Source organism: Osmia bicornis, chromosome 12 (genome assembly GCF_907164935.1).
Source record: "Osmia bicornis bicornis chromosome 12, iOsmBic2.1, whole genome shotgun sequence".
Taxonomy (NCBI): Eukaryota; Metazoa; Arthropoda; class Insecta; order Hymenoptera; family Megachilidae; genus Osmia; species Osmia bicornis.
This window is the reverse complement of record NC_060227.1, coordinates 1,698,118-1,723,078: the sequence shown is the minus strand read 5'-3', so window position 1 is coordinate 1,723,078 and position 24,961 is coordinate 1,698,118. Positions and strand designations below refer to the sequence as shown.

Below are 24,961 nucleotides of genomic sequence, written 5' to 3'. Positions count from 1 at the left end.
CGCCAGAAATTCACGGTTAACGAAACTGAAGCGTGCGAACGAAAATTCCTGCTTCTTGGCAGGGACGACGACAACAATACAAGAAAACTGGACGCGCGTGCGGCGCCGTGAGTCTATCAACGTTCGTTCTCGCAAACGATATTTATTGTCCTCGATTTAGATTCTCATCTGTCCACAGCGAACATGGACGTACCCTTTGGTAGCGGAATCAGCGTAGAAATTTGTGAAGAACGAAAGCTTTATTGTACTTGACGCGGTATTGTAACGTGGAGTACTGTCCTGTTCGACAGAGATGAAGAGAAAGGTGCCAGACTTTCCTGGCTTCTATCAAATCAGCGTTTCCCAACGTTGGTTTTCCCAAAAACCATACTTTCCCCCTGGGAAACTTATCACTGACGGTCGATGTCAAATATTCATTCCAATTTACATTTATTAGTCAACCCGTATTTAAGATTTTCAATCTTGAGAAGGAGGCTATAGCATTTAGATTTTCTGTCACTTTTGAGAAAAATTTCTTTAGTGGGTCAAAATTTCAACGAATAACCGAATTTTCTTTTTTGCCACTTCAGGTCTGAAATGGGCGAAAAAGGGTTGACTCTATAGGGAATCTCGCTTTAGTTTACTTTAGCTTGTTGTAGGATAATTAATTAATAATCTTCTTTTAGATATAAAAAGGAGTACTATATTACAAGAGTTACATACAGATCCCATGGAGTGTACGACAATCAATATACAAAATTAACTGCATCGTATATTTAAGTAGGTATATAGCAATGAAATAAGTACAATAAACAGGCAACTAGTATTATACGCACGAACTTGATTTATTTGCATTAATATTTCAGCATGAAGGATACTCGAAGAGGAGATACGTTGATCGTTTTCCAAATGCAAGTGTTTCGGGTCATCGGCTTCAAGGTATAAACATAAACGTGCATAGCTTCGTTTCCGCGCGAAACCTTGACTCAATTATTTTCTTCGCTTATTGTTAATGGCACAGGTTCCTTACGTAATTAAAAGTCGTAGAAGGTACGGCTTCGTCCGAACAATTTTACGCTCGGCGAATTTCGAGATAAAAATAGTTTCGTGATGAATTATTTAGAAACGTGGAAGAAATAAACGAGCGTGCACACATCCGCTCGTATAATTATCTTCCGGCAAAGATAAAATAGCAGAAAAAAAATAATACCGTTGTCATAGCATTTCTAGGACGTAGGAAAGATGTTCTCAATTTTTTAGATATTTATTCAAAATTGTTTTGAAACAATGCAGAAAGAATTAACATTTTATTATGCTAAACGAGTTTCTGAATGGAGTAGCACATGACTAGTCTCGTGAATAAACATGAGGTATTATAACACATAACGAGAGTAGCTGACGTAAACCTAGCGAAACCAGTAAAATAATATTAATTGTGAAAGGGGAAATAATTTGTCAATATGTCACATTTGAAATAATTTAGTAATCTAGACATCAGGGTCGGCCCTGAGAATTCGGGGATCCGAGGCGAGCTCCGAAAAAAGGCCCCTTGACATAAAAAAAAATACCCCAAATAAAATTTATAAAATTAACATTAAAGCTAATTTAGATTTGCATTTATATCGAGTAATATTGAAGTAAATTCTTCTTGCATTCGTTTTATGGGGGCCCTAGATCTTGGTGGACCCTAGGCGGCCGCCTAGTGTGCCTAGGCGCAGGGCCGGCCCTACTAGATACGGGCCAAAGGGGGCATGAACCTCGCCAAAAATGTGTTACAGGATTCCTTACTCAAAATTCTAAGACTCTAGATTTGATTAAAAATCCTATTTCCGCCAATGATAATAATGCTTTCAATTTCAAATACAAGAATCTTTCATTTAAATTCTCTGCACGTTTTTTTCTAACGACAGTAACTGTCAAGACAGATCAGGCAGTGATTAAAATGCACTAAGCATCCTTAAATTTATTACTGAAAACGGTGTGTATAATGATAAAAAGTTACTTACACGACAGGTTCCCGATAACAGGAGATATCGTGTAGCTTGAAAACCGACGAATTGATTCGATTGTGTGGAATATTTGTATCTTGATATTTATGCCGGCAGAGAAAGCCGATAACGTATTGTTTGTAATGGGTCTGCATTCTTTGATGCAGGAACACCTGGACGATTATAGCTACATAAGCCACTGGTTCTTCGAAATATCGACACGAATCAACCGAAATAATAACTGAACATCGAAGAAACCACTCACGGGACAACCGACTAAATACTTGTCATTCTACGCCATGTCCAGTGACTTGGATCTGTAATCACTGCCATGTCTGAATTGTGCGATGACTCGAATGGGAGAGATCGATCGAGGTTAACTCGTCAGTTCCACCAGTGACTACTAGTCTCTCGTCGGTGCTTTAACAGAGAGGTTAGCCAGTCTTGGTTCAACTCAATATTTTTACCGTGATATTTAAACCCTCTAACAGATGGCGCGCCTAGTATCTTGAAATTGGCGGTACGATGTTTGATTTCAGATTCACCTCCACCCCGCGAGGATACTTCTTATAATAGCAATATGGTTCTATATACATAAACTGGGATACACGGGAATTTAAAATTACCAACGTTTTAAAGATATGACGCATCATGAAAACATTGAAATCAGGATAGTTAACTTGTATCTAATGATACCGATCGAAAAGGTTACACTTAAATCAATAAACAGGGAACAGGGTAAGAGACATGGGAAATTTATTGATTTATTAAAGAAGAAGGTAACGTTATAAAACAACGTCGCGTCGTAGATTTACTCACAGACTCGTGTGCATTCAAAATTATCCAATTCTAGGCTGCATCGTTCCCAGTGCAAGCTGTATTCGGCGGAAGAAGAGGAGCTCATCCCGTCGAGGACGATCGGCTCGATATTCGATTGATTTCCGTTCCCCTACCTGTAAACCTGGACACGAACGGGACAAGTGGTGGGGTGTCGTGGCACGGGTAGCGACGGTATCGAGAACACTGCGGAAACAGAACGTTTCCATTCTTTGGGTGCTGATCAACGCGCGGCTCGCATTTTTAGTTTAGGAATAGGCTGTCGAATCGGAGCGCGGTTTGGCGACTGCAAGAGACACCTGTTGCACCGTCGAGTAAATCAGCAACCGCGAAACACGAACAGGAGGATAGGATGCGCCATTCGAATGTGTTCAAACGTTACGAATTGTACGTCAAGCGACGACGAGATCATTGACAGTTCTCATCGATCCGGCGAACAGGGAAGAACACAAATTTACTTGGTAATGTTTCTTTTCACTTATGCACTTGATAGTGGTTGTGACCTGGAACCGGTTGAAGGGAATTTGTTTGATTGCAACACGCTGCGCGCGGAGAGAGTTAAAATTCATATGTATTACATCGATTACGTCTGTACGATATTTCTTTTTGTCAGCTTTGTAAGACACTGAAATTGAATTATCATTTTTTCAGTGTTTCACTTAATATTGTAGAGGTATTGCATTAGAAAAATTAGTCTCTTTGGAACAGATTGCTGTAAATTTTAGCTTGATAACACTACACGGTTATTCTCCTAACGTAACAGTAATTTCATACGCGCGAATCACAAATATCGAGCGCGTAACGCTGTTTATCTTTCTTAATGAATTAACTAATTTATAGCGACATTTTACTATTACATAGAATAACATACTTTCAATCTCTGATAATTAATGGGTCGAAGAAACGAGTCGTTCAGAAACATGATGAGCAACAATGCAACAGTACCCGCCTCGCATAATAATGAATCAAATTACCATACAGTAACGCGTAAAACTATTCCGCTTAATCGATCAGAACAACTGGAACATTTTATTTCCCTTTTAAATTATGCTAACGAGAGTTCGATTAATGTACCCTGTGATTAATATCTGCCCGTTATCCGTAGGAATCAAAAAACGGTGGATGAAAGTGTTGGGTGCACAGGGTGCCTCGAGCGTGAAAGACGACGGAGTTCCGAATCGAGTACGTTTCATCGAGCGCGAGAGCTGCGAAATAAGCGACTGTCAGCAAGAGTCAGACAAGCGTTTTGCAAGTGTCAACGTCTAAGGAAACTGAAAAAATGTCGAAGTCGTTAAGGTTGGAAGACGATCAACGATTCGCGTTGATGAAAGTAAGTCTTTGTATTCAACCTTGTTAGCATGCGTGATTCGAATGAATGCTCGGACGAGGTTGAAAGGTCGGGGTCAATTCTGTGCTATCCGGTACAATTATGGAGAATGTTTCTGTAATTTGACTCTAAAAATCGCTTTCACATGAAAGTGTTCAATTTAATAATTGTGAAGAAATCACACTTCCTATTAGTACCCGAGGTAACACATTTGATCTTATAGCTCCTTAGAGAGTTAAGCGGCTTGTTGAGTAACGAAGCCTTAATTATTTTATGATGCTTGCAAGTTTACAATAGGAGAAAAGAGAATAAAGTACGACGATGATCGGTTCCCTCGGCAATCCAACACGCAAGAATTCCAACGATCAGCAAGTTCTACGAGGTCATTTTAAACGAAGGAAGGCAGTGAGTTTGAAAATTGAACAAAACTGCAGAAATCAAACACGAGTCCATTGTTCGCAAGCAAACTAACGTTACTAAGCGTGTATGTTTATGATAACGGAAAAACTTGTCGTTGATGGATTTTAAATATAAAGAACGCGGAAATTTCCAGTTGACATCACAGATAATGTTGATACAAAGAATAAGATTATGGGTAATCAGAATATTGATACAAAGAACAAGATTCTGAGTAATTCCGATTCTCCTTCCTGTATTTAAACATAATTCCAGTTACATCATTTCTTCGTCTTCTTATTCCTATTTTTTTTTAAAAGCAGTCTATCATTTTCTTTCTCTGTTTCATGTAACCGATTATCGACTAACGAGGCCAGAGTACCATAACGCATCCTGAACCTTCCTTTCGCTGACTTTTAGTCGTCGAAAACGAGCGATTATCCGAAAGATTTCTCCCGATGAAAAATCACTTTTATCTGAAGAGGAAAAAAAGATCCGACCACCTTTCGTTTTTCTTCCTTTTTAGACTTATACATCTGTCTGCACTTAAAACAACACCGTTTCACCGTGAAACACGGTTCCTACGGTGTTTTTGCTATGCTCGTTCGGCAATCAAGAAGAAACGGTGCCTGCGAGCAAAACGGCACTTTCTTTACCCTTGCCGTTTCCAATACATGTTTAAACGTGACGCTGCTTGAAGATTACTCGTGCACACATTGACATACATCTCTCGGGCCTATTAACCGATATCTGCACGATTGTAAACGGCCTATGTAAATCAGAACTGTCGAGCTTTCGAATTGCGCCTGATAAATGTGTGATCATAAAATGTTACGTTGCTCAATAATCTATGATTTCGAAGAAAGTTCTAAAATAACGGCACATAGATACACCGTATACATTTAACGCATTGGGAAAAGGAAGATGATGAGGATTTGGTACACTTTCTCTTGTCAATCTCTTAGTAATTCAAATATGATTGAGAGCCGTACAGATGTTAAAAATTCTTGGAATTCGATAGTCTTGAAAATCTTCAAGGTCCTGAAACATTGTTGATCCTTGAAAACAAAACATCTGTAACTGCATTGACGTAGCGGAGCTTATGTATATGAGAACAGAATATGAATTATCATAATTTTAGCATGTATCATTTATTTTTTGTTAATCAAGATTACCAACATTTTCAAGATCTTTCTTTTTACATTTCCAGTGATGTTTCAAACAAGGATATGAATTATCATAACTTTATCATATATTAATTACTTTTTGTTAATCAAGATTACCAAAATCTTTTTTTTTTACATTTCTGTTTGAAACAATTACTATCACTTTTCAAGGAATTGAAATTGTTATCATATGATTATAATTATAAACTTAATACTTCAGGGATTATATCAGTGATGTAAATTAATTTACATTTTGATTAACACAAAGTAATTAATATATGATAAAGTTATGATAATTCATATCCTGTTCTCGCATACATAAGCTCCGGTACCTCAATATAATAGATACCACGAATACAGTTACAGATGTTTTGTTTTCAAGGATCAACAATATTTCAGGATCTTGTTTAAGGATCTTCATTTCTATCAAGCAATGAGTGTACATCTAACGATAGCAAGTTTATTTAGTTCTTTAAACTTTACACTTTCACCTCGATTTGTTTATAGATATCAGTTAAAAATCATGAAATTAGCAGTGTTGTTCAGATTATAAGTTTTCTTCTTAATTAATGATCAATCTAAATCGACAAGGAATTAAGCAATTTCGCTTTAGTATGCGGAAGTATAAGACAGGAGATGTTTTATAAACATACTAATTATAAAAATGCGATAAGCTTGTGAAAGATAGATGGATTCGTCCCGTTTCTCGTGCAAGGATTCTAAGGAAAAAGAACCGGTTCGCTGCGTGTATTGTGATCTTTTCACCTTTGAAGTTTTTCTTTCCGTTTTTTTGCAACGATTAACAAATAAGAAAGAATTATACAATGCAACAATATCTATAAAAAGAAACAACTGCAAACGTCTTTGAATAAAAAATGTATAAGTGTTTATTTTAAATTATTATTTGAAAATGTTTTTCTTGATACTGCATAACATAGTAATTTATTTGAAAATAAAGCTTTTAAAATGTTAATCAGCGATAATAAATAACGATCAGAATTGTCTGGCACAACACACAGTAAATTTTTATATGCCAGATATAAAAGGAACAAAATATCGTTGGGCAGTATTTTGGTCGTCGGTAACCGGATTGGTTTGATCGCTGAAAAACCTGCGTGAAAGTAACTGCAAGCGGTTTTGTAAACCATGCGAAAGAAATACATTTTTGCGCTAATCGCACTTCTCAGAAAAACATTTTACTTTTACTAATTTATAGATAGGAAACATTGTAAAGGAGCCCTCGGACGAGGTAAATGCATTTTGTCATAAATATTCAGAGCATTGATTATACTAATCATTTGAGGGCTTCTCAGTTTAATTGCGTTAAATATAAATTGTTATATAGTGTTAGATATAAAGCTGAAGCGTTAGAAAAGATCTACTAAATATCAGAAGTTTGAAAGAAAGTTGAAAGTATAATCTTCTACTTATTAGCTGCGCTTGTGTCACGGTAAATGAAGTAGAACGTGACTGTAACATAGCAAAAAAAAAAGGAGTTGTAAGTGCACACGTTGCGTCAATCTGACGAAATGCGTGCAGTTATGTAAGGCGAAATAATTTAAAGGAACTTCTGGTTTCAGTTTAGGCGGTTGGTTCAAAACATTCTGCAACCGCATCACGATGATCACTTTCTACTACGTTGGCTCAGAGGTATGAATTCTTGAAATTCGTTGTAACTGTTTGTTCAACACGAGTTTCTCAATCAAACGTGTGCACCACGAGACCTATCCCGCGTGGCACTTGCGGTTGCTCGTTTACATCTATTTATTTGATTGTAATCGGTGCGGTTTCATGACGATAAAAGCCGTTTCAATTGCTTGACACTGACCACCGCTAACGTTGATTCAAAGCTCTTTATTCTTCTGTTAACTCCTTCACCGCCGCAGTGTGCTTTTGCGTTTTGATAATTAACACTTTGATAACTGGTATCTTGAATTCATAATTTAATACACTGATAATTTTGTATCAATGTAAAAAAAAATTCTATGAATAGTCTTTTGTCGGATACAGAAATCATCAAAGTGTTAAAAATAGCATCAATTTAAGATCTCAATTTCATGTCATATCTGTCACTACATTATCAGTAGACTATGGATATTTATGCAAATTTATATATTTTACATATTTTACATACTTCTTTTTCTTCAAACTTAGTAATGTCATTTAAACTTTTTTTTTCTTTAATTACTGAGTCAATGTATTAATAGCATTTTTATTTTACATTGTAATTATCACTAAAGTAATTAAAAAGATACAAGATAGAGTTTGACTTGATGTTGGACTCCAAGAAGTTCAAATAAAATTTGAGGAAAATGAAATTCAAGATTAAACAGAGTCTTGGAAATTCTGTATAATGCAAATTGCGAAATCGACGTTGTAAGACAAACAGTCATTCGTTTTGGTATTTTTCCACACTGGCAGTGTCATCAATCTTGTACTTTACATTTTAAACAGTTAACATAAAGAGTTTCGAAAACGTAATTTAATACCAGTGAATATTTTAAGAGGAAAATAATTCAAAACAATTTATTATTTTTAGCCAGAAAATGGGATCCAGCAGCAGCGGAGAAGATGCTCCAAGATGTAAGTTTATATTGAAATGTTAATTATCCATTTATTTTATAATCAATTAAGTATACGTTTCATGATTTAAAAAATGATTTACATTAAGCAAGAACTATGTAAACATCAACATTTCTGCTTTCAAAAAATCTTCTTGGTGAACCTTTCGAAACGGGGACACATTGGAATTCACACTGTACTTTCACATATTTTTCCATGTCCTATTCCATTTGCAAGAATTGGTCAATGTAAAAAAAGAAGAAAATTAACAAGTTACAAAAATTGGAAATTTAACGAATCTGCCCTATGTAGTAAACTGTTGATTGCTGATGTATTTTTCACGCTCGATGACCAGCAAGAAAAATGAATTCATTTCCTTGCTCTAGATAACACGTTCTTTCCTAATTCCATCGGGTCTTTGAACTGATTAACACGTTCACTGCGTACACGCATTAGCTATGATCTTGATGATATGTCCAGATATAAATATTAATATTTTTATTTAGTTCCATTAAGCGGTTGCGTTCGCTTAATCAGGAACTTGATTATTAAATTGATGTTGTAAGGTTGCTTGTATCGTGTCATTATTGATTGCTATCATTAATACCGTTGAAAAAGCACGAAAAATTTCAGTACACCAGGTGGGCACTCTATACTTTCTTTTTAAATATTATACTTCAGCCTGTATCCTTTCTCTTCAGAAAGCAAGAAGGAAATTGCATCTCACGCTTTGATTATATCTATCTGGATGATGTGTAGATTTTACAGGTAGATAGAACTTATTAGATGGAAGTACAGTTGCTGAAAAGTCTAAGAGCGCAATTTCACTTGAAACTATTCTCAGTTTAAATGCTCATCCTTTGTTTATCATTTGCAGTCCCTGGAATGGCGAAAACAATGGGAAGTTGAAAAGTTAGCTGAATGGGATCCTCCTCAAATTTTGAAAGACTATTTACCTCATGGTTTATGTGGCTTCGATAAGGATGGAGCTCCTGGTAACATTCATCTTTCAATAAAAACCTTCAGTTTCAAATAATAATTTGTTAAATCAACGATATTGTTCCAGTAATCGTCGTGTATTTTGATGCACTTGATATGTATGGTATTTTACATGTCGTTTCAAGAAGAGACATGATACGAATTACCATAAAATGCCTTGAAGAGTATCTGGAATTATGCAGGGAACAGATGGAGAAACATGGACCGGCTGCTGGACAAGTAGTTGTGATCTTTGACATGCAAGGTTTTAATTTAAGGCAGTACCTGTGGAGACCAGGTAATATTTTATGGACAATGACAGAAGATTAATGGTCATTATGTGTCCATGAAATTAATTAATGCCTTGAAATTGAGGGTCAATGTTTTCTCTGCTCTTTCTTTCAGCCGGAGAAGTTGTCATAACTTTGATTCAAATGTACGAGGCTAATTATCCTGAAATTCTAAAGACTTGTTACATTATTAATGGTAAGTTCTGCGATAGATATGAAATATTTAAATTGTTGATTATAAAACTGAAACGTGTACACTGATTTACAGCTCCAAAGGTGTTTGCTTTTGCATTCTCAGTTGCCAAAAGATTCATGAACGAATACACATTGTCCAAGATTCAAATATACAAAGCAGACCCTCCAAAATGGCAATCAGCCATATTTAGTAACATTGCAAAAGACCAAGTACCTGCTTACTTTGGAGGTACCTTAAAAGATCCTGATGGTAATCCAAAACTTGGAACAAAGGTAAAGACTTTTCCTCTAAATCCGAATTAACTTGTAAATTAACTTCAGTAGTTTAAATTATATTCAGATCTGCCTTGGTGGTAAAATTGCAAAAGAAATGTACGTCAATAATGCGGATAGGGATAAACAGAATTATACAACAGTGACGATTCGAAAAGGTGGTAAATTAGAACTTGATATGTCGGCATCTGAAATGGGATCTCTATTAAGGTACATAAATTATATATTTCTATAAGAGTTCAGTTTTACTGATTGATACACATCCACAGTTGGGAATTTCGAACCGAGGATCATGATATTAGATTCGGTATTTTGAAAAAGGACACAAATGGAACAAAGAAAGAAGTTATCCCTATGAAACGTGTAGCCGCTCATCAATTAGAAGAAATTGGAATCCTGACCTGTGAAGTACCTGCCACGTGTAAGTATAGATTGTGCATATAGATAAAATTAATCATAATTTATCGATGATTTTATTATTTTCAGATTCCGTCGTTTTTGACAACAGTTACAGCATTCTGAGAAATAAGAAAATTCATTATTCCATACGAGTTATACCGCCGGCAATTTCCCAAGAAATAACACCAGCTACTTCTTAATAAAAGCAACAAACAGGGAGAGGAGAAAAGCAATGTGTAAGAAATACATTCCTTAGGGCATAATTAGCATGCAAGGAAAACGATGGTCTTATGTTACTATTACATTCTGTATTTATACCTAAGTATCAAAAATCATTCCAGAAAATTTTTACAAATTTTATAAATTTGACTTATTCATTACAGATGTAGTGTTCCATTTATGGTAACTGTAATACTATCATTATATTTACACATGCATTGCAATTAATTACATATATGTTTACCATAAAGGTAGGAACATTTGTGAAAAAAAAAAAAGTATAAGAAATCCTACGAAGGTTTCTGATAATAAAAAGTAATATTACAATATAAAAAGTTCAACCGTGATGATTATCATAAGGGACTTGAAGAATTAATCATCCTGATTTTTAATCATCATCATTTAACAACATATCAATGAGATCAAGGTCCATACATTGATCACCTTCTAGTCTTTTTTGTGTACCCCATTTTGCCACAGTTGGCAAAACTCTTAACTTTGTAGTGGGATTTGTTCTAAATGGACAATTTAGATTCTTCCAACTGAAATGGAGATATTTAAAGTCTATACTGATATAAATTCTATAGATACACTTACTAGGGACGATCTCCAACTTCAACTTCAACTAAATGTACGTTTTCAGGTGCTTTTTTGAATCCTCTTTCTATAAAAGGTTTAGCTGTAATAAAAATAAAGATCTCTTTTAATATTTATGTCTATAATGGGTATATTAATGTATGTATATATTTTTATTTAAGGGAGGTGGTATAAAGTATACAAATTAGGTTATGTATGAAATATAAATATGATTACAATTGAAAAGTCATACCTTCAACACAATCTGAACACCAGCTATCACCGTTAGGAAGTTTTGTACCAGTGTAAATAACATAAACTGATTGATCAGCTTGGAATTTCTTCATAAATTCAAAAAAATTTTCGTATCCTTTAACGTGATGACGTAGAACCATCTTCTATTAATTTTCACTAAATCTGCACAGTAGAATTCAAATTTTATTAGCTTTTGTTCTATGATTACAACAGAATACGATGAATTCTTATCAATTGTATAACGGTGACACCTCCTAAGAGATAAGAGATACTAATAGTCATAGGTAACAATACTCCAGATAAGAGCCTTCAATTAATTACAACTCACGACAGTATATTCACCATCTGTACGGTAAATACGTTATTAATATTAATTTCGGTCAAACTTCGTTCTAGGGAACCAAAAATTAGTGAAAGGAAAAATTAATAACATCATTTTGACAAACAATTTATAAACTTTTATGATTGACTCTTAATCTATATTCCCAGAGAAACTTTCTAATATAGATTTTGTGAGGATCCAGCCAGTAATTAATTAATTATGAATATTGGCGCCAATTTAGTTCCTCGTTATTTCTATAGGGTGCAGTTCATTCGTTTTCTTCGCTCGACCGCGCGATCATTCGCAGTTTCGACGCTTGCATCGCTTTAAATAGTATTAAAATATTATATTAAATTGTGTATTAGGTGTCAAAAATACAAAAAACAGAAGACAAAGTCGAAGAGAAGACCGGAGTCATGATTTTTGACATCATTTCCACATTATCTTCAGAAATGCGTAAGCTGGAAATTTATACTCTATTTGCCGATATAGATACGAATTAAAATAACATATTTCTCATTTATTCTGCTTTTATGATGATAATTTATTAAATACCATTAATATCTTATGTTTTATCTACTTTTTTCCTATATTTTGGTGCTTTAAGTTGAGAAAAAGTAATCTTGACTTTATTACAATATGGCGTCAATAGTTTTCAATGAAACTTTTCCTTATTTTAGTATTAAAGTTTCGAAGCAATTCGAAGTTTCTACCAATAGCTATGATTGGTCGTCCGTTATGGCGTCTTCCCATTTCGACCAATCAGATTCGTCGATGGAGGGTAAGATGCGCAGAGTGGTGGAGTGCATCAGTTCTCTTCGAAGCTTCGTCCGTTGGCACGTGTCTGCAACAGGTAAGATTAAATTATCTTCAAATATTGAATCGGGTGTTAGAAGTACAAAAAACAGAAAGAAACATCGAAGAGAAGTCTGAATTCTTGATCTTTGACATTAATTCGACGTTTTCTTCAAAAATGCGCGAGTTGAAAATTTTTACTCTTGTCGCGAATGCACAATGAGAGTGGAACAGCAGAATCTGAATTATTTTCTCTTTTATATCGTTAAATTCCTAAACATTATTGAATGTTTTTAGTACTGTTTCACACAATTTGCTGTTTTTAATTTAATAACCTTTCTTTCTTGAGCATCGTAATATTATTTCTGTTCAGACCTGTTCGTGTGCTTGCTTAGGTATCGGCCGACAGCGAAATATACCGGAAAGTGCCGAATAGTGCCGAGCGGTGCCAACCGGTCTTCGCTGGTAAGGAAGGTCTCTGCATTTGTCTCGCGAACGTCGAAGTGATAAGACGTGTTGAGAGAATCTTTCCGCATAAGTAGTAGGTACGCATTGTACTTATTAAAATATTTTGCATAAATTACAGTTTGATCGTTTATTAATATTAATTTTATTATTGTTGATTAAATTTTATTTACATAAATTCGTATTTCTTATTTGTTACAGATATTTGATGGATATTGATAGGACGCCATGGCACCTGGGTTTGAAATAGAATTTCGTAGGAATTTATTGTTTTATTTTATTGTAATCAATTATTAACATTTATTATTACTTTTTTTATTGTGTCGTTGTTAATTGTAAGCATTTTTGATAACTAATTGGTACCACGGTCAAGAAAGAAAAAATTAAAGACATTTTTTTTCTTTAATTAATTCATAGAAAAAGAATAATTAATTTTTCATTTTATTAAATAATTTCGTCTAGTATTTTAATACATTTGTTTTCAATTAGAACAAAATTGAAATAATTCAATTTTTACTGCAAATAATTGCTTCTCTTCTGCAATTATAAATTATTTTAAACAATTTATTTTTGTCAAATCGTAATTATATTATAATATCCAGCTTTCGATGCAAGTTTAAATTAAAATAGAATCACGTTTTTCAATCACATGCTGTTTAAGCATGATTAATTATTGGACTGTGTTTATTCAAAAGAATTATGACAATTTATAAATCAGGACGTAATAGAATTTTCAACAATTTTTAGTATGCTTACAGTTTTAACAACAGAAATCCTCTACTTTAATAAGGTGGTCTATTATATTTATTTAACAATGATTTTCTATTCTTATAATATTCATTGAAATAATTATCAACAAGTATTGAAAACATTTCATTATTACGATATAATCTAAGATCAATGTTCAACTTGAATAATATTCGTGTTCGTTGAGAATACTTCATGAACAGGGATATTTCCATTTACACATAATAACAGTAATTCCTTAACGAAAGCTCAATAAGAAGAGTGTTTATTTTGTATATGTATTTCCACCCATCCCAAACCTCCCCACTAATCTTTTCTTCCAGGAATTGTTGTGGCCGCGTGCAAGGCGGTCGGTAGAGTCAGTGTTTGCACGTACATACTTCCAATGTTTTTGTTTTTTCAAGGGTGAACTGACCCTGAGTAGAGTTGCGTTTGTACGATTAGGAATCACGCGAAAGTAGAGTCAGTGTTTGCTGCGTATTATAAAATATTTTCTAGAGCATCGCGGCTCTGATTTTTCTCTTTTCATCGCGAAAGTAGAGTCACTTCAATTGTTCGCCGGAGATTATTCACGGTCGCGTTACTAGTACTTTATATATTTATCATTATTTTTAATTTTTTTTTTTTAATTGCTCGATATATCCGGTATTAGAGTCAGAGCACCACTGAAGAGGAGTCTTGGGCGTTGCTCCATAAGGAAAGAGTGTAAGTATCTTATTACTTTATTTAATTAATTTTATTTCAAGTAGAATAATTTACAATTTCAACACTTGATAATTGAGAGTTATTTTTCATTGATAATATTTGATAAAATCCAAATTTATATATAATTTTATGAGAATAAAAATTGATAATTTGCAAAATTAATCGTAATTTTTTTTTGTTTTGTTACAGATGAATTTTTTAATTTTGTCGAGTTCCTGGGTATCCTGATGTTGGCTTTCTTCACGACTTCCGTCTTGGTACGTCACTTAATTGCTTTTTATTAAAATAGAATAATTTACAATTTCAACACTTGATAATTGAGATTTCTTTTTAAATGCTAATATTTTATAAAATCCAACTTTATATATAATTTTATTACAATAAGAATTGATAATTTTCAAAATTAACCGTAATTCTTCTTTTTTTGTTACAGATGAATCTTCTCCTACAAGGCAGCCTCCTACTTGGTGTTGTCCATCCTCCTACTTGACTGTCGGAAGAAGAGTATATCTGCGAACGGTGAGTCGCATGTTTTATGGTTCCTCCGGTGCCCAATCATGTCGTAGGACGAATGGTCCGAATCGACACGGGTAACTGGTTGTATACGTAGTTTGCTAGCACAGTGACCATGGGTATGATTATACTCATGAGGAGTAACATGTTTATTGTGTTTTATTTCATTTAGTTCAGGCTAGGCCTTCTTGCACTCCGTGTTTTAATATAATTTCAATTCTACATATTCCAATAGATATTTTTGAAATATATGAATATTTTTAAATGTTTTTAAATGTGGAATATGAAATATTTTACTACCGAAACAATTTTATTTAGTTTGTCTGACTTAGTTATTGCGAAGGTTCAAAGCAATATAATATTGATAGTATTATGTAATATGTATACTGGATATACATATTAATGATGCTATTACATTGATTTAATTACAATTTATACATTGTAAATTCAAATATAATTTGAGAATTTCTTACGTGTAGTAAAGATCAGTTACACGTTCATGAAAAATTGAACAATTTATGTGCAAGAAGACAATTCGTGACGGGTAGATTTCCAAGTCAGAGTGATCTATTTCAACACATTTTGCGTATTCTTGAAAATTCACTCTGAGGAGGGAGTCGCCCGAGGATGTTTTATTAACTTTCAGAATAAATTCTTTTTTCACTACAAAGAATTCTTAATTAGAGACATTAAATTCTTTTTTATTAGAATTTTGCATTTCTTAAATTAGTGTTGCGAAAAATTTCCAGCGCGGGAGTAAATATGACGATGCACTGACTAGTATTCGGTGGGAATCCTTTTGGTTTTTAATCTCAATCCTATGTATTATTTAATTAATGAAATTAGTTACAAGGATTCCGCGGCCTGAGACCGTGAACACCATCTCATGGGAGACAAACCCATGCATTACTAGGCCTTTGCAGGCGCAGTTTTAGAATACGGAACATATGAAAATATGTAACCATATTCTAAACTGCAGTCCTTTTGTCTATACTATGGGCGTCCGTCAATCTGACACCGTTGGATGCAACGTGTTGGACGGGCGGGTAGCGCTCTTAGCGAAGGGGTGCACTCTGTCCTGGCGTTACGACGTCCAGGCGGGGTGGGTGGTATGTAGCGTCTGGCGTAAGACTAGGGGGCGTGAGACCCTTCGTTGCCAGCTGATATTAGCAGTGCACCATGTTTGCGTCATAGTTGCTCTATTTTGTTTTTCAGTTTTTATTTGTTCTTAAAGCTTTATATTTACAAAGTCGAGTCACTTTTATTAAATTAAAATAGTGAAATATTAGCCCGTTAGATGTTTATGTACTAATCAATCATGTTTGTAGATCAGGATTTTCAGGTTTAACCCCTTCCGTGTTTATTGCCAAAGCCCATTCACGTGCCCAGGTGCTACTTGGATGGGTAGAGGCAATGGGCACGATGACCTAGTTCATAAGAATAATAATTAATAAGCGGCTGGCATTGTGTTAGTATATCGTGCACGACGTAATTTCCATATATGGTGTGTGTGTTTTTAGGCTGTGGGATTGCGTCGGTTTAATAACTTTTTCACTTAACTTTTAATTTGAAATAATATTTTATTCAATAAGATGTACAATAAACATACAAACCAAATAGTATTATTACCATTACTATTACCATCATTATTACCATTATTATGAAATATATTCTATATCAAAGTAATTAATTAAATTTTGTAATTATCATTATACGCAATGATTGCTAGCCTTGCCAGACGATTTCAGTGAAAAATGGTACGTACCGTAGAGTGTGATGTGAGATGAAACTCGGGTGACGGAGGCGTCCCGGGACGTTCTCCCTAGTTTAGGCTTTTGCGCCCGGGTGGAGTGTATGGGGGTCGTGGAATGAATTTTTGTGAGAATGTGATTTTGCCTTTTTTAAATATAGCGTTAGGTAAGTAGGTAGTATACCTTCTGGTGTGTGTGATTGATTGTAAGTAGGTAGGGCCGGGACAGGTTGTCACAGTCTCTTGGTCGGGTAGGCGCGATTTCGCGTGATCAACCTGTACCTGGAATATATTTGAAGAATTGACGATACGATCGATACGAATGGAGTATGTCGTTCGCCTTTGATCTATCTGTACAATTTTTCAAATTTTTGGCGACTTCATAAGTCGTCATACGCGATCGCGATGGCACGAAACGCACAAGTTCTGCTCGAGCACGGCACGTGTGCACGAACAACGACTTATACGTATAAAGTCCTTTTTCGTCCACGTGTCAATTAGAATTTCGCGATTTTTCCTTTTTGTTGATTGTTTTTTTATGTTTTGCGAATTTGCAAGTCTCGAGTTTTAGATATAAGTTTCAGGTGGGTGGACCGCCCGAAGAAAGAAAAGGCTATATGCCGAAGCGCCCCGACAAACTGTCTTTCAAGAGGGGAACTACTAATGATTTTGCATCCTTTTGCAAAAAAGGATGGGAAATCATTATCGTTACTACTTTGTCACTGTGCTTGCCTGTAGTTGTAGTTTTTGTAATTTCAGGACAAGAGGGGGCCCGTGACCCCCATGATTTTGGGCAAATCGCGTTTTTAATTTAGTGTTGCGAATATTGACCACGGTTCAATTTAGTGTTGCGAATGAACATCGATCACAGTTCAATTTAATGTTGCGTATGCATGATTATCGCGATTTTTATTTAGTGTTGCGAACTTTAAATATCGCGTTTCTTTCTTGCATTGCTTTAAAATAGAATTTAACTTTTCAATGTTGATTGCTTTAAGATTTTTGAGAGTTTTGCTTTTTAATGATCATTGCTTTAATGTTGCGAGTAAAAGATTCACGGTTTGAGAATCCCCTTATTTTGCATTTTAATTGCATGTCTGTTAAAAATAGCGTTGCGAATGACATTAGCGCGATTGTTTCCCAGTGTTGCGACTTATAAATACGCGATTGCTTTGCATTAGTTTATAGAGTTCCCTGCTAATTAGTGTTGCGGTAATGAATATTCGCGTTTTGCATTAGAGTTGCGATATATGATGAAATGCCCAAAAACGATCCAGTGGAGTTGCCATAATCCATAAGGCAGCTATGGACCAGCTGCCGTGTTACAGCCTTGGATTGGCTGTCCCCTTTTTTAGATTAGTGTTGCGTCTTACAAAATTCGGTAGATTTGAGTAGTGTTGCGTTACAGTTCGCGTTTTTTCTTTTCTTCTTTTTTTCAGCTTAGCGTTGCGCATAATGGAGCAGCCTTCACGCGTACGCTTTTGTACATATTATATAATTAATGAAATTAGTGTTGCGAGTAAAAAATTCACGGTTTGAGAATCCCCCTTTTCTCCATTTTAATTGCATGTCTGTCAAAGATAGCGTTGCGAATGACATTACCGCGATTGTTTCCCAGTGTTGCTACTTATAAATACGCGATTGCTTTGCATTAGTTTATAGAGTTCCCTGCTAATTAGTGTTGCGGTAATGAATATTCGCGTTTTGCATTAGAAATGCCCAAAAACGATCCAGTGGAGTTGCCATGGTCCATAAGGCAGCTATGGACCAGCTGCCGTGGTACAGCCTTGGATTGGCTGTACCCCTTTTTTTTAGATTAGTGTTGCGTCTTACAAAATTCGGTAGATTTGAGTAGTGTTGCGTTACAGTTCGCGTTTTTTCTTTTCTTCTTTTTTTCAGCTTAGCGTTGCGCATACTGAAGCAGCCTTCACGCGTACGCGTGAATTTGTACATATTATATAATTAATGAAATTAGTGTTGCGAATGAATTCGCGATTGTTATTAAATTAGTGGAAGTAACTATGACTCACATTCGGTGGGAGTCCTTTTAAGGATTCCGCGGCCTAAGACCGTGAACACCATCTCATGGGAGACAAACCCATGCATTACTAGGCCTTTGCAGGCGCAGTTTTAGAATACGGAACATATGAAAATATGTTACCATATTCTAAACTGAAGTCCTTTTGTCTATACTATGGGCGTCCGTCAATCTGACACCGTTGGATGCAACGTGTTGGACGGGGGGGTAGCGTCCTTAGCGAAGGGGTGCACTCTGTCCTGGCGTTACGACGTCCAGGCGGGGTGGGTGGTATGTAGCGTCTGGCGTATGAACTAGGGGGCGTGAGACCCTTCGTTGCCAGCCGATGTTTTGTCATAGTTCAGAATGTTTGCAATTTTGAAATTAGTGTTGCGTGTGATTTCGGTTTGTTTTATAGGGTTTGCTTAGGGATTGCTCTTATGGGCAGTCAAACTTTTCTTTTCAGGTTCCCCTGTACGCTTCCTCCCACTGCCCCCCCATTCTTTTTTCTTCCCTTTTCTTAATTTTGAAAATTTTGAGCATTCGGTTGTCGGAAATACTGTTAAATAATATATGAATTTATTGTTTCCAGAATATTATTAAATACGATGAAGTTTGAAATAGAACTTTATTCGAAGTTGTATTTAAAACGGAAATTCATTTTATTTTGTGATTGGTGATAAATTATTTCAAGGAATATTTGTTCATTCGAGATAGCTTATTATTTTAATTTTACTTTATTTAAACAAAAGTAGTGGATAATTGTTGTTCGAGTTGTTTAGTTTTAATTTTTGATCGCGATGTTTTTTTCAAGCTTACGGAGAAGCTAATTAAATTACTTTTATAAATTTTCAAATTCTTTTCCACAGAAGCAAAGTCCACTCGTGATTTTCTTTTCAGTTTTTCCATTTACAATAAATTTGCATTGAAAGATGTATTGAATAATATAATGCAATAAAGTCAAGTAGAATCATGGTTGTACTTACGTATATTGCAGTAAAAGACAGTTGTTTCAATTAAAATATTATATATTATTAGTTACTAAATGAACTAATGTTAAATATTATACCATAAAATGAAATAATTAATGTTTCTAACTGAAATCACTTACTTAATAACAATTTTTTTTATAAATCTTTTTCTGCTTTTATTTTGGTACTGAAATTCGTTTTTAATTCATATTTTGTGTCTAATTGATGTTTTCTTATTCGGAAATGACTCATTAACCATTACTTTGATTTTTGGGAAATTTTATTGTTACTAATGTATCTTCTTTTCAGCTATTACATTTTTTTTTCTTTGTATGAATTCGATTAATGAGTTTCTGTTGCAGAGAAATATCTTTATAGGAAGTGTGAATTAATAATATCGGATAATAGACTGGAAGAAATGTAATATAAAATCTAGCGTCCATAAATGGAATTCAATGTATCCAATTAAGTAAAACAAGGTGAAAATAATTGAAAAGGAAAAATGATTCTTATAAGTGGTAATATTTGAACCGTACTATTTTCTAAAATTGTATTTAATCCTTTTCTATTTGTTTCTGGCAGGTCGTAAATTTATGATTAAGGCTACATGAGCCTCATTATTTTCTTAAATTATGTTTAATCCTTTTCAGTTTTATTTCAGGAAGTATTCTGGTGAGAACAACAAAATCAACAAATTCATTGGACTTATTTATGTATATGGTCATTAAGATATAATCGTCAAACACTGCAGTGTTTAATTAGGAAGCGTTAGATTTAAGCGAATTTTTAATATAATTACGAGCGCTCGTATAGGTAGCTATTCTTAGTAGTATAAATATGTAGGACAAATATGCAATTGCATATTTATTAATTACAGATCTGTAATTAAAATCAAGATTAAAAAATGTTGCGATAGGAATGAAAAGCAAAAATCTACGTAAATATATGTATAGATAAGTAGATAGGTAGGTAGTGAATAAAAATAATGCTCCTTTTATTGTTCATTTGCACAACAGTCAAAAACGTTTTGCAAATGTGCATCAAGAGGATGATGTTATTGAATAAAAATAAAAATTTGCATAAATGGAGGGTGGATGGGATGAGGTAGGGCGGGTCTCCACCCGCAGCAACCTCCCCGTGGTGAGACCTGGGCAATCGTTATTATTTGATGACTAATTAATAACTGTACCATTATTTCTATGGTACATTTACTAATTATGCAGCAAATAATACGAGCGAATTGGCTGCGAAATTTATGTTTTTTTTTCTATTTAATCTCTGTTATATTTTTTTCAGGAATTATGCCTTTGAGATTCTGAAGTGTACCACATTGCAAATACAATTTTACGAAAAGAAAATTAATAATAATGAATGCATGCCGCTATAAATAAAGTGGCGCTTAAATCAGTTTCTGTTCAGCTTAATTTTCGATCAAACGTGGGCTCTTTTACCGACGCGAAATTCGGATTTCGATCTCGACGCTTGCATGGCCTTAAAAATCGATAATCTAAAAAATTGCATTTTGTGAACACTGAAATAGTCTTTTTTTGTTTTTAAATAAAACCTGATAATAAATTCCAAATAAAAAGCTTTATATTATTATAAAAATATCTTATTCTAATATATTACTCTTTGATTAGATAAGTTTGAAAACCATCACATACCAAGGGACCCCTTATCGCGTTGTCTTAATTATTTAAAATGCTTGTTAGTGGTTTTATTTAAATTTCTATCACCAATTACGCTTTGGTGTGATATTATTCCTAATCGATACAGTAGGATGATACAAAACAGACGAGGGGTCTGTACAACCCTTCAGTTTGGCTGTGCCTGGACACACGTGGTTGCTATGATGATGTTTAACCCCTTTGGAACAAATATACGTTCACCTTTGAAATACAATCGCAGTTTTAATTTTACTCCCACATTTGATACATATATATTTCTACAAAGATGATACCGAGGAAAGCTTATTCAGAAACTACAGAATTAGAAGATGAAGAACCATCTATTTTATCTTCTGATCCAAATGAGCGGAAATTGGCTCGTAGACTTCGAATTAATCGACGTCGAGAAGCGCAAATTAGGTACGGAAACAAGTTATTTTGCGATGCCAGATTTAAAGTTGAATGCGTAATAATATTTTATATGAAAATTTTTAAATATTCGACTTTTAGAAAAACTAAGGCTCATGATGAAGAAATTATAGAAGAAACCCCTATTGAAAAGCAAATCCTTGATGGTATAGAAGCTTTAGAACAACTGGCTTCAGAAGGAGATGAAGTTGTAGGTGCAATTTGAATGGTTTAAACAAATTACACCGGATATTATTAATATTTTCCTTAAAATAATAGTTTCCAATATATTATCATAAAGTATACATATTGTTCTTAAATCTATGCATAACTGCAACATATTTACAGGTTTGTGGTGTAAGGGTAGCATGTGATGCAAAAGAGTTGCAAAGAAGAAAGGAAATGAAAGAAACAAGAGAAAGATTGTTAAAAATACTCGAAGAGGAGGACAAAAATTGCATGCAGAAATATCGCGAGATTACTGAAAAATGGCCCAGTATTGTTGCATCTAAGGACCCATTAGACATTCATAATGAACTGGAGGCTCAAAACGTAAAGTGCAGTGAAATCCTTGAGAAAAAAGATGCCTTAATCGCGCAATTGAAGCAAGAATTGGAGAATGCAGATTTAAAATATGAAGAGGACGTGAAGAATCAGAACGCGGATATTGATTTGCTTATAGAAAGAATGGAAAATCAAGTTAGTATAGAACATTTCTTTTTCCATTTATTCGTTTACCTGCTTAATAATGTAATTTCGTACAGGCGCGTACAATGGCTAAAGCATATCGTCACGAATTAAATTTGATCGAAAATGTAATCGATTCGGAGCGCAAGATAGCTCTGAAAGCCTCCACTGAAAAATGGGAAACTTTGTACAAAAAGCTTCAAGACGACACGGTTGAAGCGAGGGAAGAGAAAAAGGAGATAACGCGCGAGTACGAAGAAGCTATGAAGAAAGCGATCATAGAACACCAAGAGGAATACAGGAAACAAAAGATTTCGTTCGAAATGGAAATACAAAATCTTCAGCAACAGATTCAAACTATGAAGACTGCGTGTTTAATGAACGTTGAGAAGTTGGATTATAATTACACTGTGTTGAAGCGTCGGGAAGAAGAGAATCTAATTGTGAAGAATCAGCAGAAACGAAGAATTAATAAGTCTATAACATTACATATTAATTTAATGCTTATTAGTCTACAGTATAACAATTATTTAACATATTGACTACACAGTAACGATAATATTTATTCCAGACTTCAGGATGTATTAAATGATTTAAAGAAAACGTACGCGGGCTTGGAAGAATCCACAAGGTTGGAGATCCAGAAGCTCACTAATCAGATATTGAAAGTACACAAGGCTATACAAGAGTTAGAAGAGAAGTCTGATCAGCTTGCAACCATAAACGATACAAAGTATATGCAAATCTGGGATCTAAATATCGAAACCGCGAATCAATTAGTCGACAAGGTAACAACTAACGACGTGTATGTAACGAAGATCGTTCCTTTTTAATTAGTGTATTTTAGATTTTATCAGCAGATAGAATCATACACGAACAGTTACTGGGAGTGGAATGGCAACCACCGGAAGAACAATTGTTAAAGAAAGAAGATTTGATATCGTACTGTGGAGCGATGTGCGCCATAAAACAGAGTAATATTTTGTAAAACGATGCTTATATACAAACTTTCTTGTAAAATATGTATACTAGATAAACAATATAATTTTCTATTCAAGAGAAAGAAGAAGCCAAGAAGAGGAAAATGATTTCTAAGTCGTACAAGCCACCAATCACTCTGGAAGAAATCAATTTAGAGCGAAGTCTACTGAATCATATTGCTAAATTAATTTCCAATCATTGTGACTATATCATTGAGTATACTTTAAAAGATCTACTTTCTGATTACACGGAAGACGATAAGTTACTAATTCGATTGGACAAAATATTTGATGTAATTCTCCTTGAACAAGTAATTATAATGTTTTTAGATAAAATATGAAAAGATTTCTATTTTCAGGCATTGAAAATTACATCTGAGCAACAACTTCAATTTTTGTTGAATTTCTTTTTACCATATGCACACTGTCCTACTTGCACAGCCAAAAGTATACCAAGGGTTTGTGGAGTATCCAGTGAAACCACAGAAAGTTCATCGTCCACGTGAGTGTGTAAAATATCTACCCTAGAAGAGATGTATCAGCTTCATTTAAATTGCAACATTATTAATAAACATAAAATCTTTAGGAGTACGTTACCTGATGTTTGCGGCAGCACCGAACTTAACGAGGAAGAAGGTAAACTGGTGGCGGCTATGGAAGGTGCATTTTGTTGTGATAAATTACAGAATGATGATAACACAATTGTTACAAGCAGTTGTACTCCAGAGTCTTCGTCGTCGACCGAAACACTTCCTGAAAATGGACAAATTGTGTCAACTTGTGTGGGTGAAGGTGTTGTAGAAGTCATTGATGGTATGTGACAAAGATTAATATACTTACATGAATAACAATATTATTTTTTCTGAAAATGCAGAGAAAATATAGCGGTTTAATCATGTTGATTTATTACTTTTATACTGTGTTTTCAGCAAGTGGTCAACCAAAACGGCAATTAGTTTGCGACAAAGGTCACTTGTTGGTAATTGAAACCGAATTCGTTTCGAACGCGTTAAAAGATTTCGTGGAAAGATACGAATTCGTTAAACAAGATGAAGCCTCAGCCTCGTCTGACGATTCTAAAATATTAAAAGAAAAAGAAACGGTATCGAGAAACATAACGGACGAGGATATAATAATATTTTGGAGCCGATATAGAGATATGTTTTCGGAGGACAGAGAAAGATTATGGGACAATTTACTTGTTGGTCTTAAAAAGTATTATGATATATTAAAAGAGAGACATGAATTAAATGTTGAAACTGAATCTTTGCGGAGACAAAATTCAGAATTGCGTCGATTATTAGAGAAATACGAGACAGAGATGGCATTGAATGATGAATAAAAAATTTGAAAATAAATTGAAAATGATATGGAAATCTTGATATAAATTACAAGGTTCACGGAGTCGTAATTTATTCAGAATTACAACATTATATATTTTTCCATTAACTTTTAAATGGACATATATACATTCATACAATATCAGTGCCTTCT

At 34.4% G+C, this 24,961-nt stretch overlaps 4 protein-coding genes and 2 long non-coding RNA genes across 7 annotated transcripts; 3 read left to right on the top strand and 3 right to left on the bottom strand.

Moving 5' to 3' along the window:
* The first annotated feature begins 14 nt into the window (after positions 1–14).
* LOC114880906 (SEC14-like protein 2) lies at positions 15–10,947 on the top strand. 2 transcript variants are annotated; one of them, XM_046288254.1, is made up of 17 exons: positions 15–107; positions 179–759; positions 846–918; positions 2,135–2,400; positions 2,507–2,746; positions 2,821–3,265; positions 3,910–4,134; positions 7,274–7,343; positions 8,233–8,276; positions 9,133–9,250; positions 9,322–9,531; positions 9,639–9,719; positions 9,792–9,991; positions 10,059–10,201; positions 10,261–10,412; positions 10,478–10,626; positions 10,774–10,947. In XM_046288254.1, exons 7-16 carry the CDS (start codon positions 4,084–4,086, stop codon positions 10,588–10,590), a joined length of 1,182 nt encoding a protein of 393 aa, XP_046144210.1. In that variant the 5' UTR covers positions 15–107; positions 179–759; positions 846–918; positions 2,135–2,400; positions 2,507–2,746; positions 2,821–3,265; positions 3,910–4,083; the 3' UTR covers positions 10,591–10,626; positions 10,774–10,947. The 2 variants fall into 2 exon arrangements, with proteins under 2 accessions (XP_046144210.1, XP_046144209.1); XM_046288253.1 differs by having other exon boundaries at positions 2,507–2,705; positions 10,478–10,947.
* Positions 8,192–9,304, bottom strand: LOC123988383. Its single transcript, XR_006829970.1, has 2 exons — positions 9,212–9,304; positions 8,192–9,135 (listed from the first exon to the last, which is right to left on the bottom strand). It is a non-coding gene; the product is annotated as an uncharacterized LOC123988383 (long non-coding RNA).
* Positions 10,679–11,748, bottom strand: LOC114880908 (thioredoxin domain-containing protein 17-like). The gene is made up of 3 exons (XM_029197401.2): positions 11,439–11,748; positions 11,207–11,288; positions 10,679–11,151 (listed from the first exon to the last, which is right to left on the bottom strand). The coding sequence occupies exons 1-3, from the start codon at positions 11,578–11,580 to the stop codon at positions 10,998–11,000; spliced, it is 378 nt and encodes a 125-aa protein (XP_029053234.1). The 5' UTR covers positions 11,581–11,748; the 3' UTR covers positions 10,679–10,997.
* A 373-nt stretch (positions 11,749–12,121) lies between these two features.
* On the top strand, positions 12,122–13,262 carry LOC114880892. The gene is made up of 4 exons (XM_029197379.1): positions 12,122–12,218; positions 12,443–12,615; positions 12,953–13,102; positions 13,224–13,262. The coding sequence occupies exons 1-3, from the start codon at positions 12,179–12,181 to the stop codon at positions 13,097–13,099; spliced, it is 360 nt and encodes a 119-aa protein (XP_029053212.1). The 5' UTR covers positions 12,122–12,178; the 3' UTR covers positions 13,100–13,102; positions 13,224–13,262.
* Positions 13,263–21,445: 8,183 nt separating this feature from the next.
* LOC114875020 (dynein regulatory complex protein 1) lies at positions 21,446–24,843 on the top strand. Its single transcript, XM_029184868.2, has 10 exons — positions 21,446–21,812; positions 21,903–22,011; positions 22,149–22,499; positions 22,565–22,962; positions 23,059–23,275; positions 23,335–23,461; positions 23,546–23,760; positions 23,827–23,969; positions 24,054–24,280; positions 24,397–24,843. The coding sequence occupies exons 1-10, from the start codon at positions 21,679–21,681 to the stop codon at positions 24,807–24,809; spliced, it is 2,334 nt and encodes a 777-aa protein (XP_029040701.2). The 5' UTR covers positions 21,446–21,678; the 3' UTR covers positions 24,810–24,843.
* Positions 23,700–24,396, bottom strand: LOC123988349. Its single transcript, XR_006829948.1, has 3 exons — positions 24,308–24,396; positions 24,065–24,220; positions 23,700–23,991 (listed from the first exon to the last, which is right to left on the bottom strand). It is a non-coding gene; the product is annotated as an uncharacterized LOC123988349 (long non-coding RNA).
* Positions 24,844–24,961: the final 118 nt, after the last annotated feature.

Excerpts from the sequence above, each read along its gene's own strand:
- LOC114880906 (XM_046288253.1), top strand. The coding sequence starts at position 4,084 with ATGTCGAAGTCGTTAAGGTTGGAAGACGATCAACGATTCGCGTTGATG. Across the intron at positions 9,251-9,321 it reads CGATAAGGATGGAGCTCCTG|TAATCGTCGTGTATTTTGAT; the intron begins GTAACATTCATC and ends ATATTGTTCCAG. Across the intron at positions 10,202-10,260 it reads GAAATGGGATCTCTATTAAG|TTGGGAATTTCGAACCGAGG; the intron begins GTACATAAATTA and ends ACACATCCACAG.
- LOC114880908 (XM_029197401.2), bottom strand. The coding sequence starts at position 11,580 with ATGGTTCTACGTCATCACGTTAAAGGATACGAAAATTTTTTTGAATTT. Across the intron at positions 11,289-11,438 it reads GTGTTCAGATTGTGTTGAAG|CTAAACCTTTTATAGAAAGA; the intron begins GTATGACTTTTC and ends TTTTTATTACAG. Across the intron at positions 11,152-11,206 it reads GAAGTTGGAGATCGTCCCTA|TTGGAAGAATCTAAATTGTC; the intron begins GTAAGTGTATCT and ends TCTCCATTTCAG.
- LOC114880892 (XM_029197379.1), top strand. The coding sequence starts at position 12,179 with ATGATTTTTGACATCATTTCCACATTATCTTCAGAAATGC. Across the intron at positions 12,219-12,442 it reads CACATTATCTTCAGAAATGC|TATTAAAGTTTCGAAGCAAT; the intron begins GTAAGCTGGAAA and ends TCCTTATTTTAG. Across the intron at positions 12,616-12,952 it reads TTGGCACGTGTCTGCAACAG|GTATCGGCCGACAGCGAAAT; the intron begins GTAAGATTAAAT and ends GTGCTTGCTTAG.
- LOC114875020 (XM_029184868.2), top strand. The coding sequence starts at position 21,679 with ATGATACCGAGGAAAGCTTATTCAGAAACTACAGAATTAGAAGATGAA. Across the intron at positions 23,761-23,826 it reads GATTGGACAAAATATTTGAT|GCATTGAAAATTACATCTGA; the intron begins GTAATTCTCCTT and ends TTCTATTTTCAG. Across the intron at positions 24,281-24,396 it reads TGTTGTAGAAGTCATTGATG|CAAGTGGTCAACCAAAACGG; the intron begins GTATGTGACAAA and ends CTGTGTTTTCAG.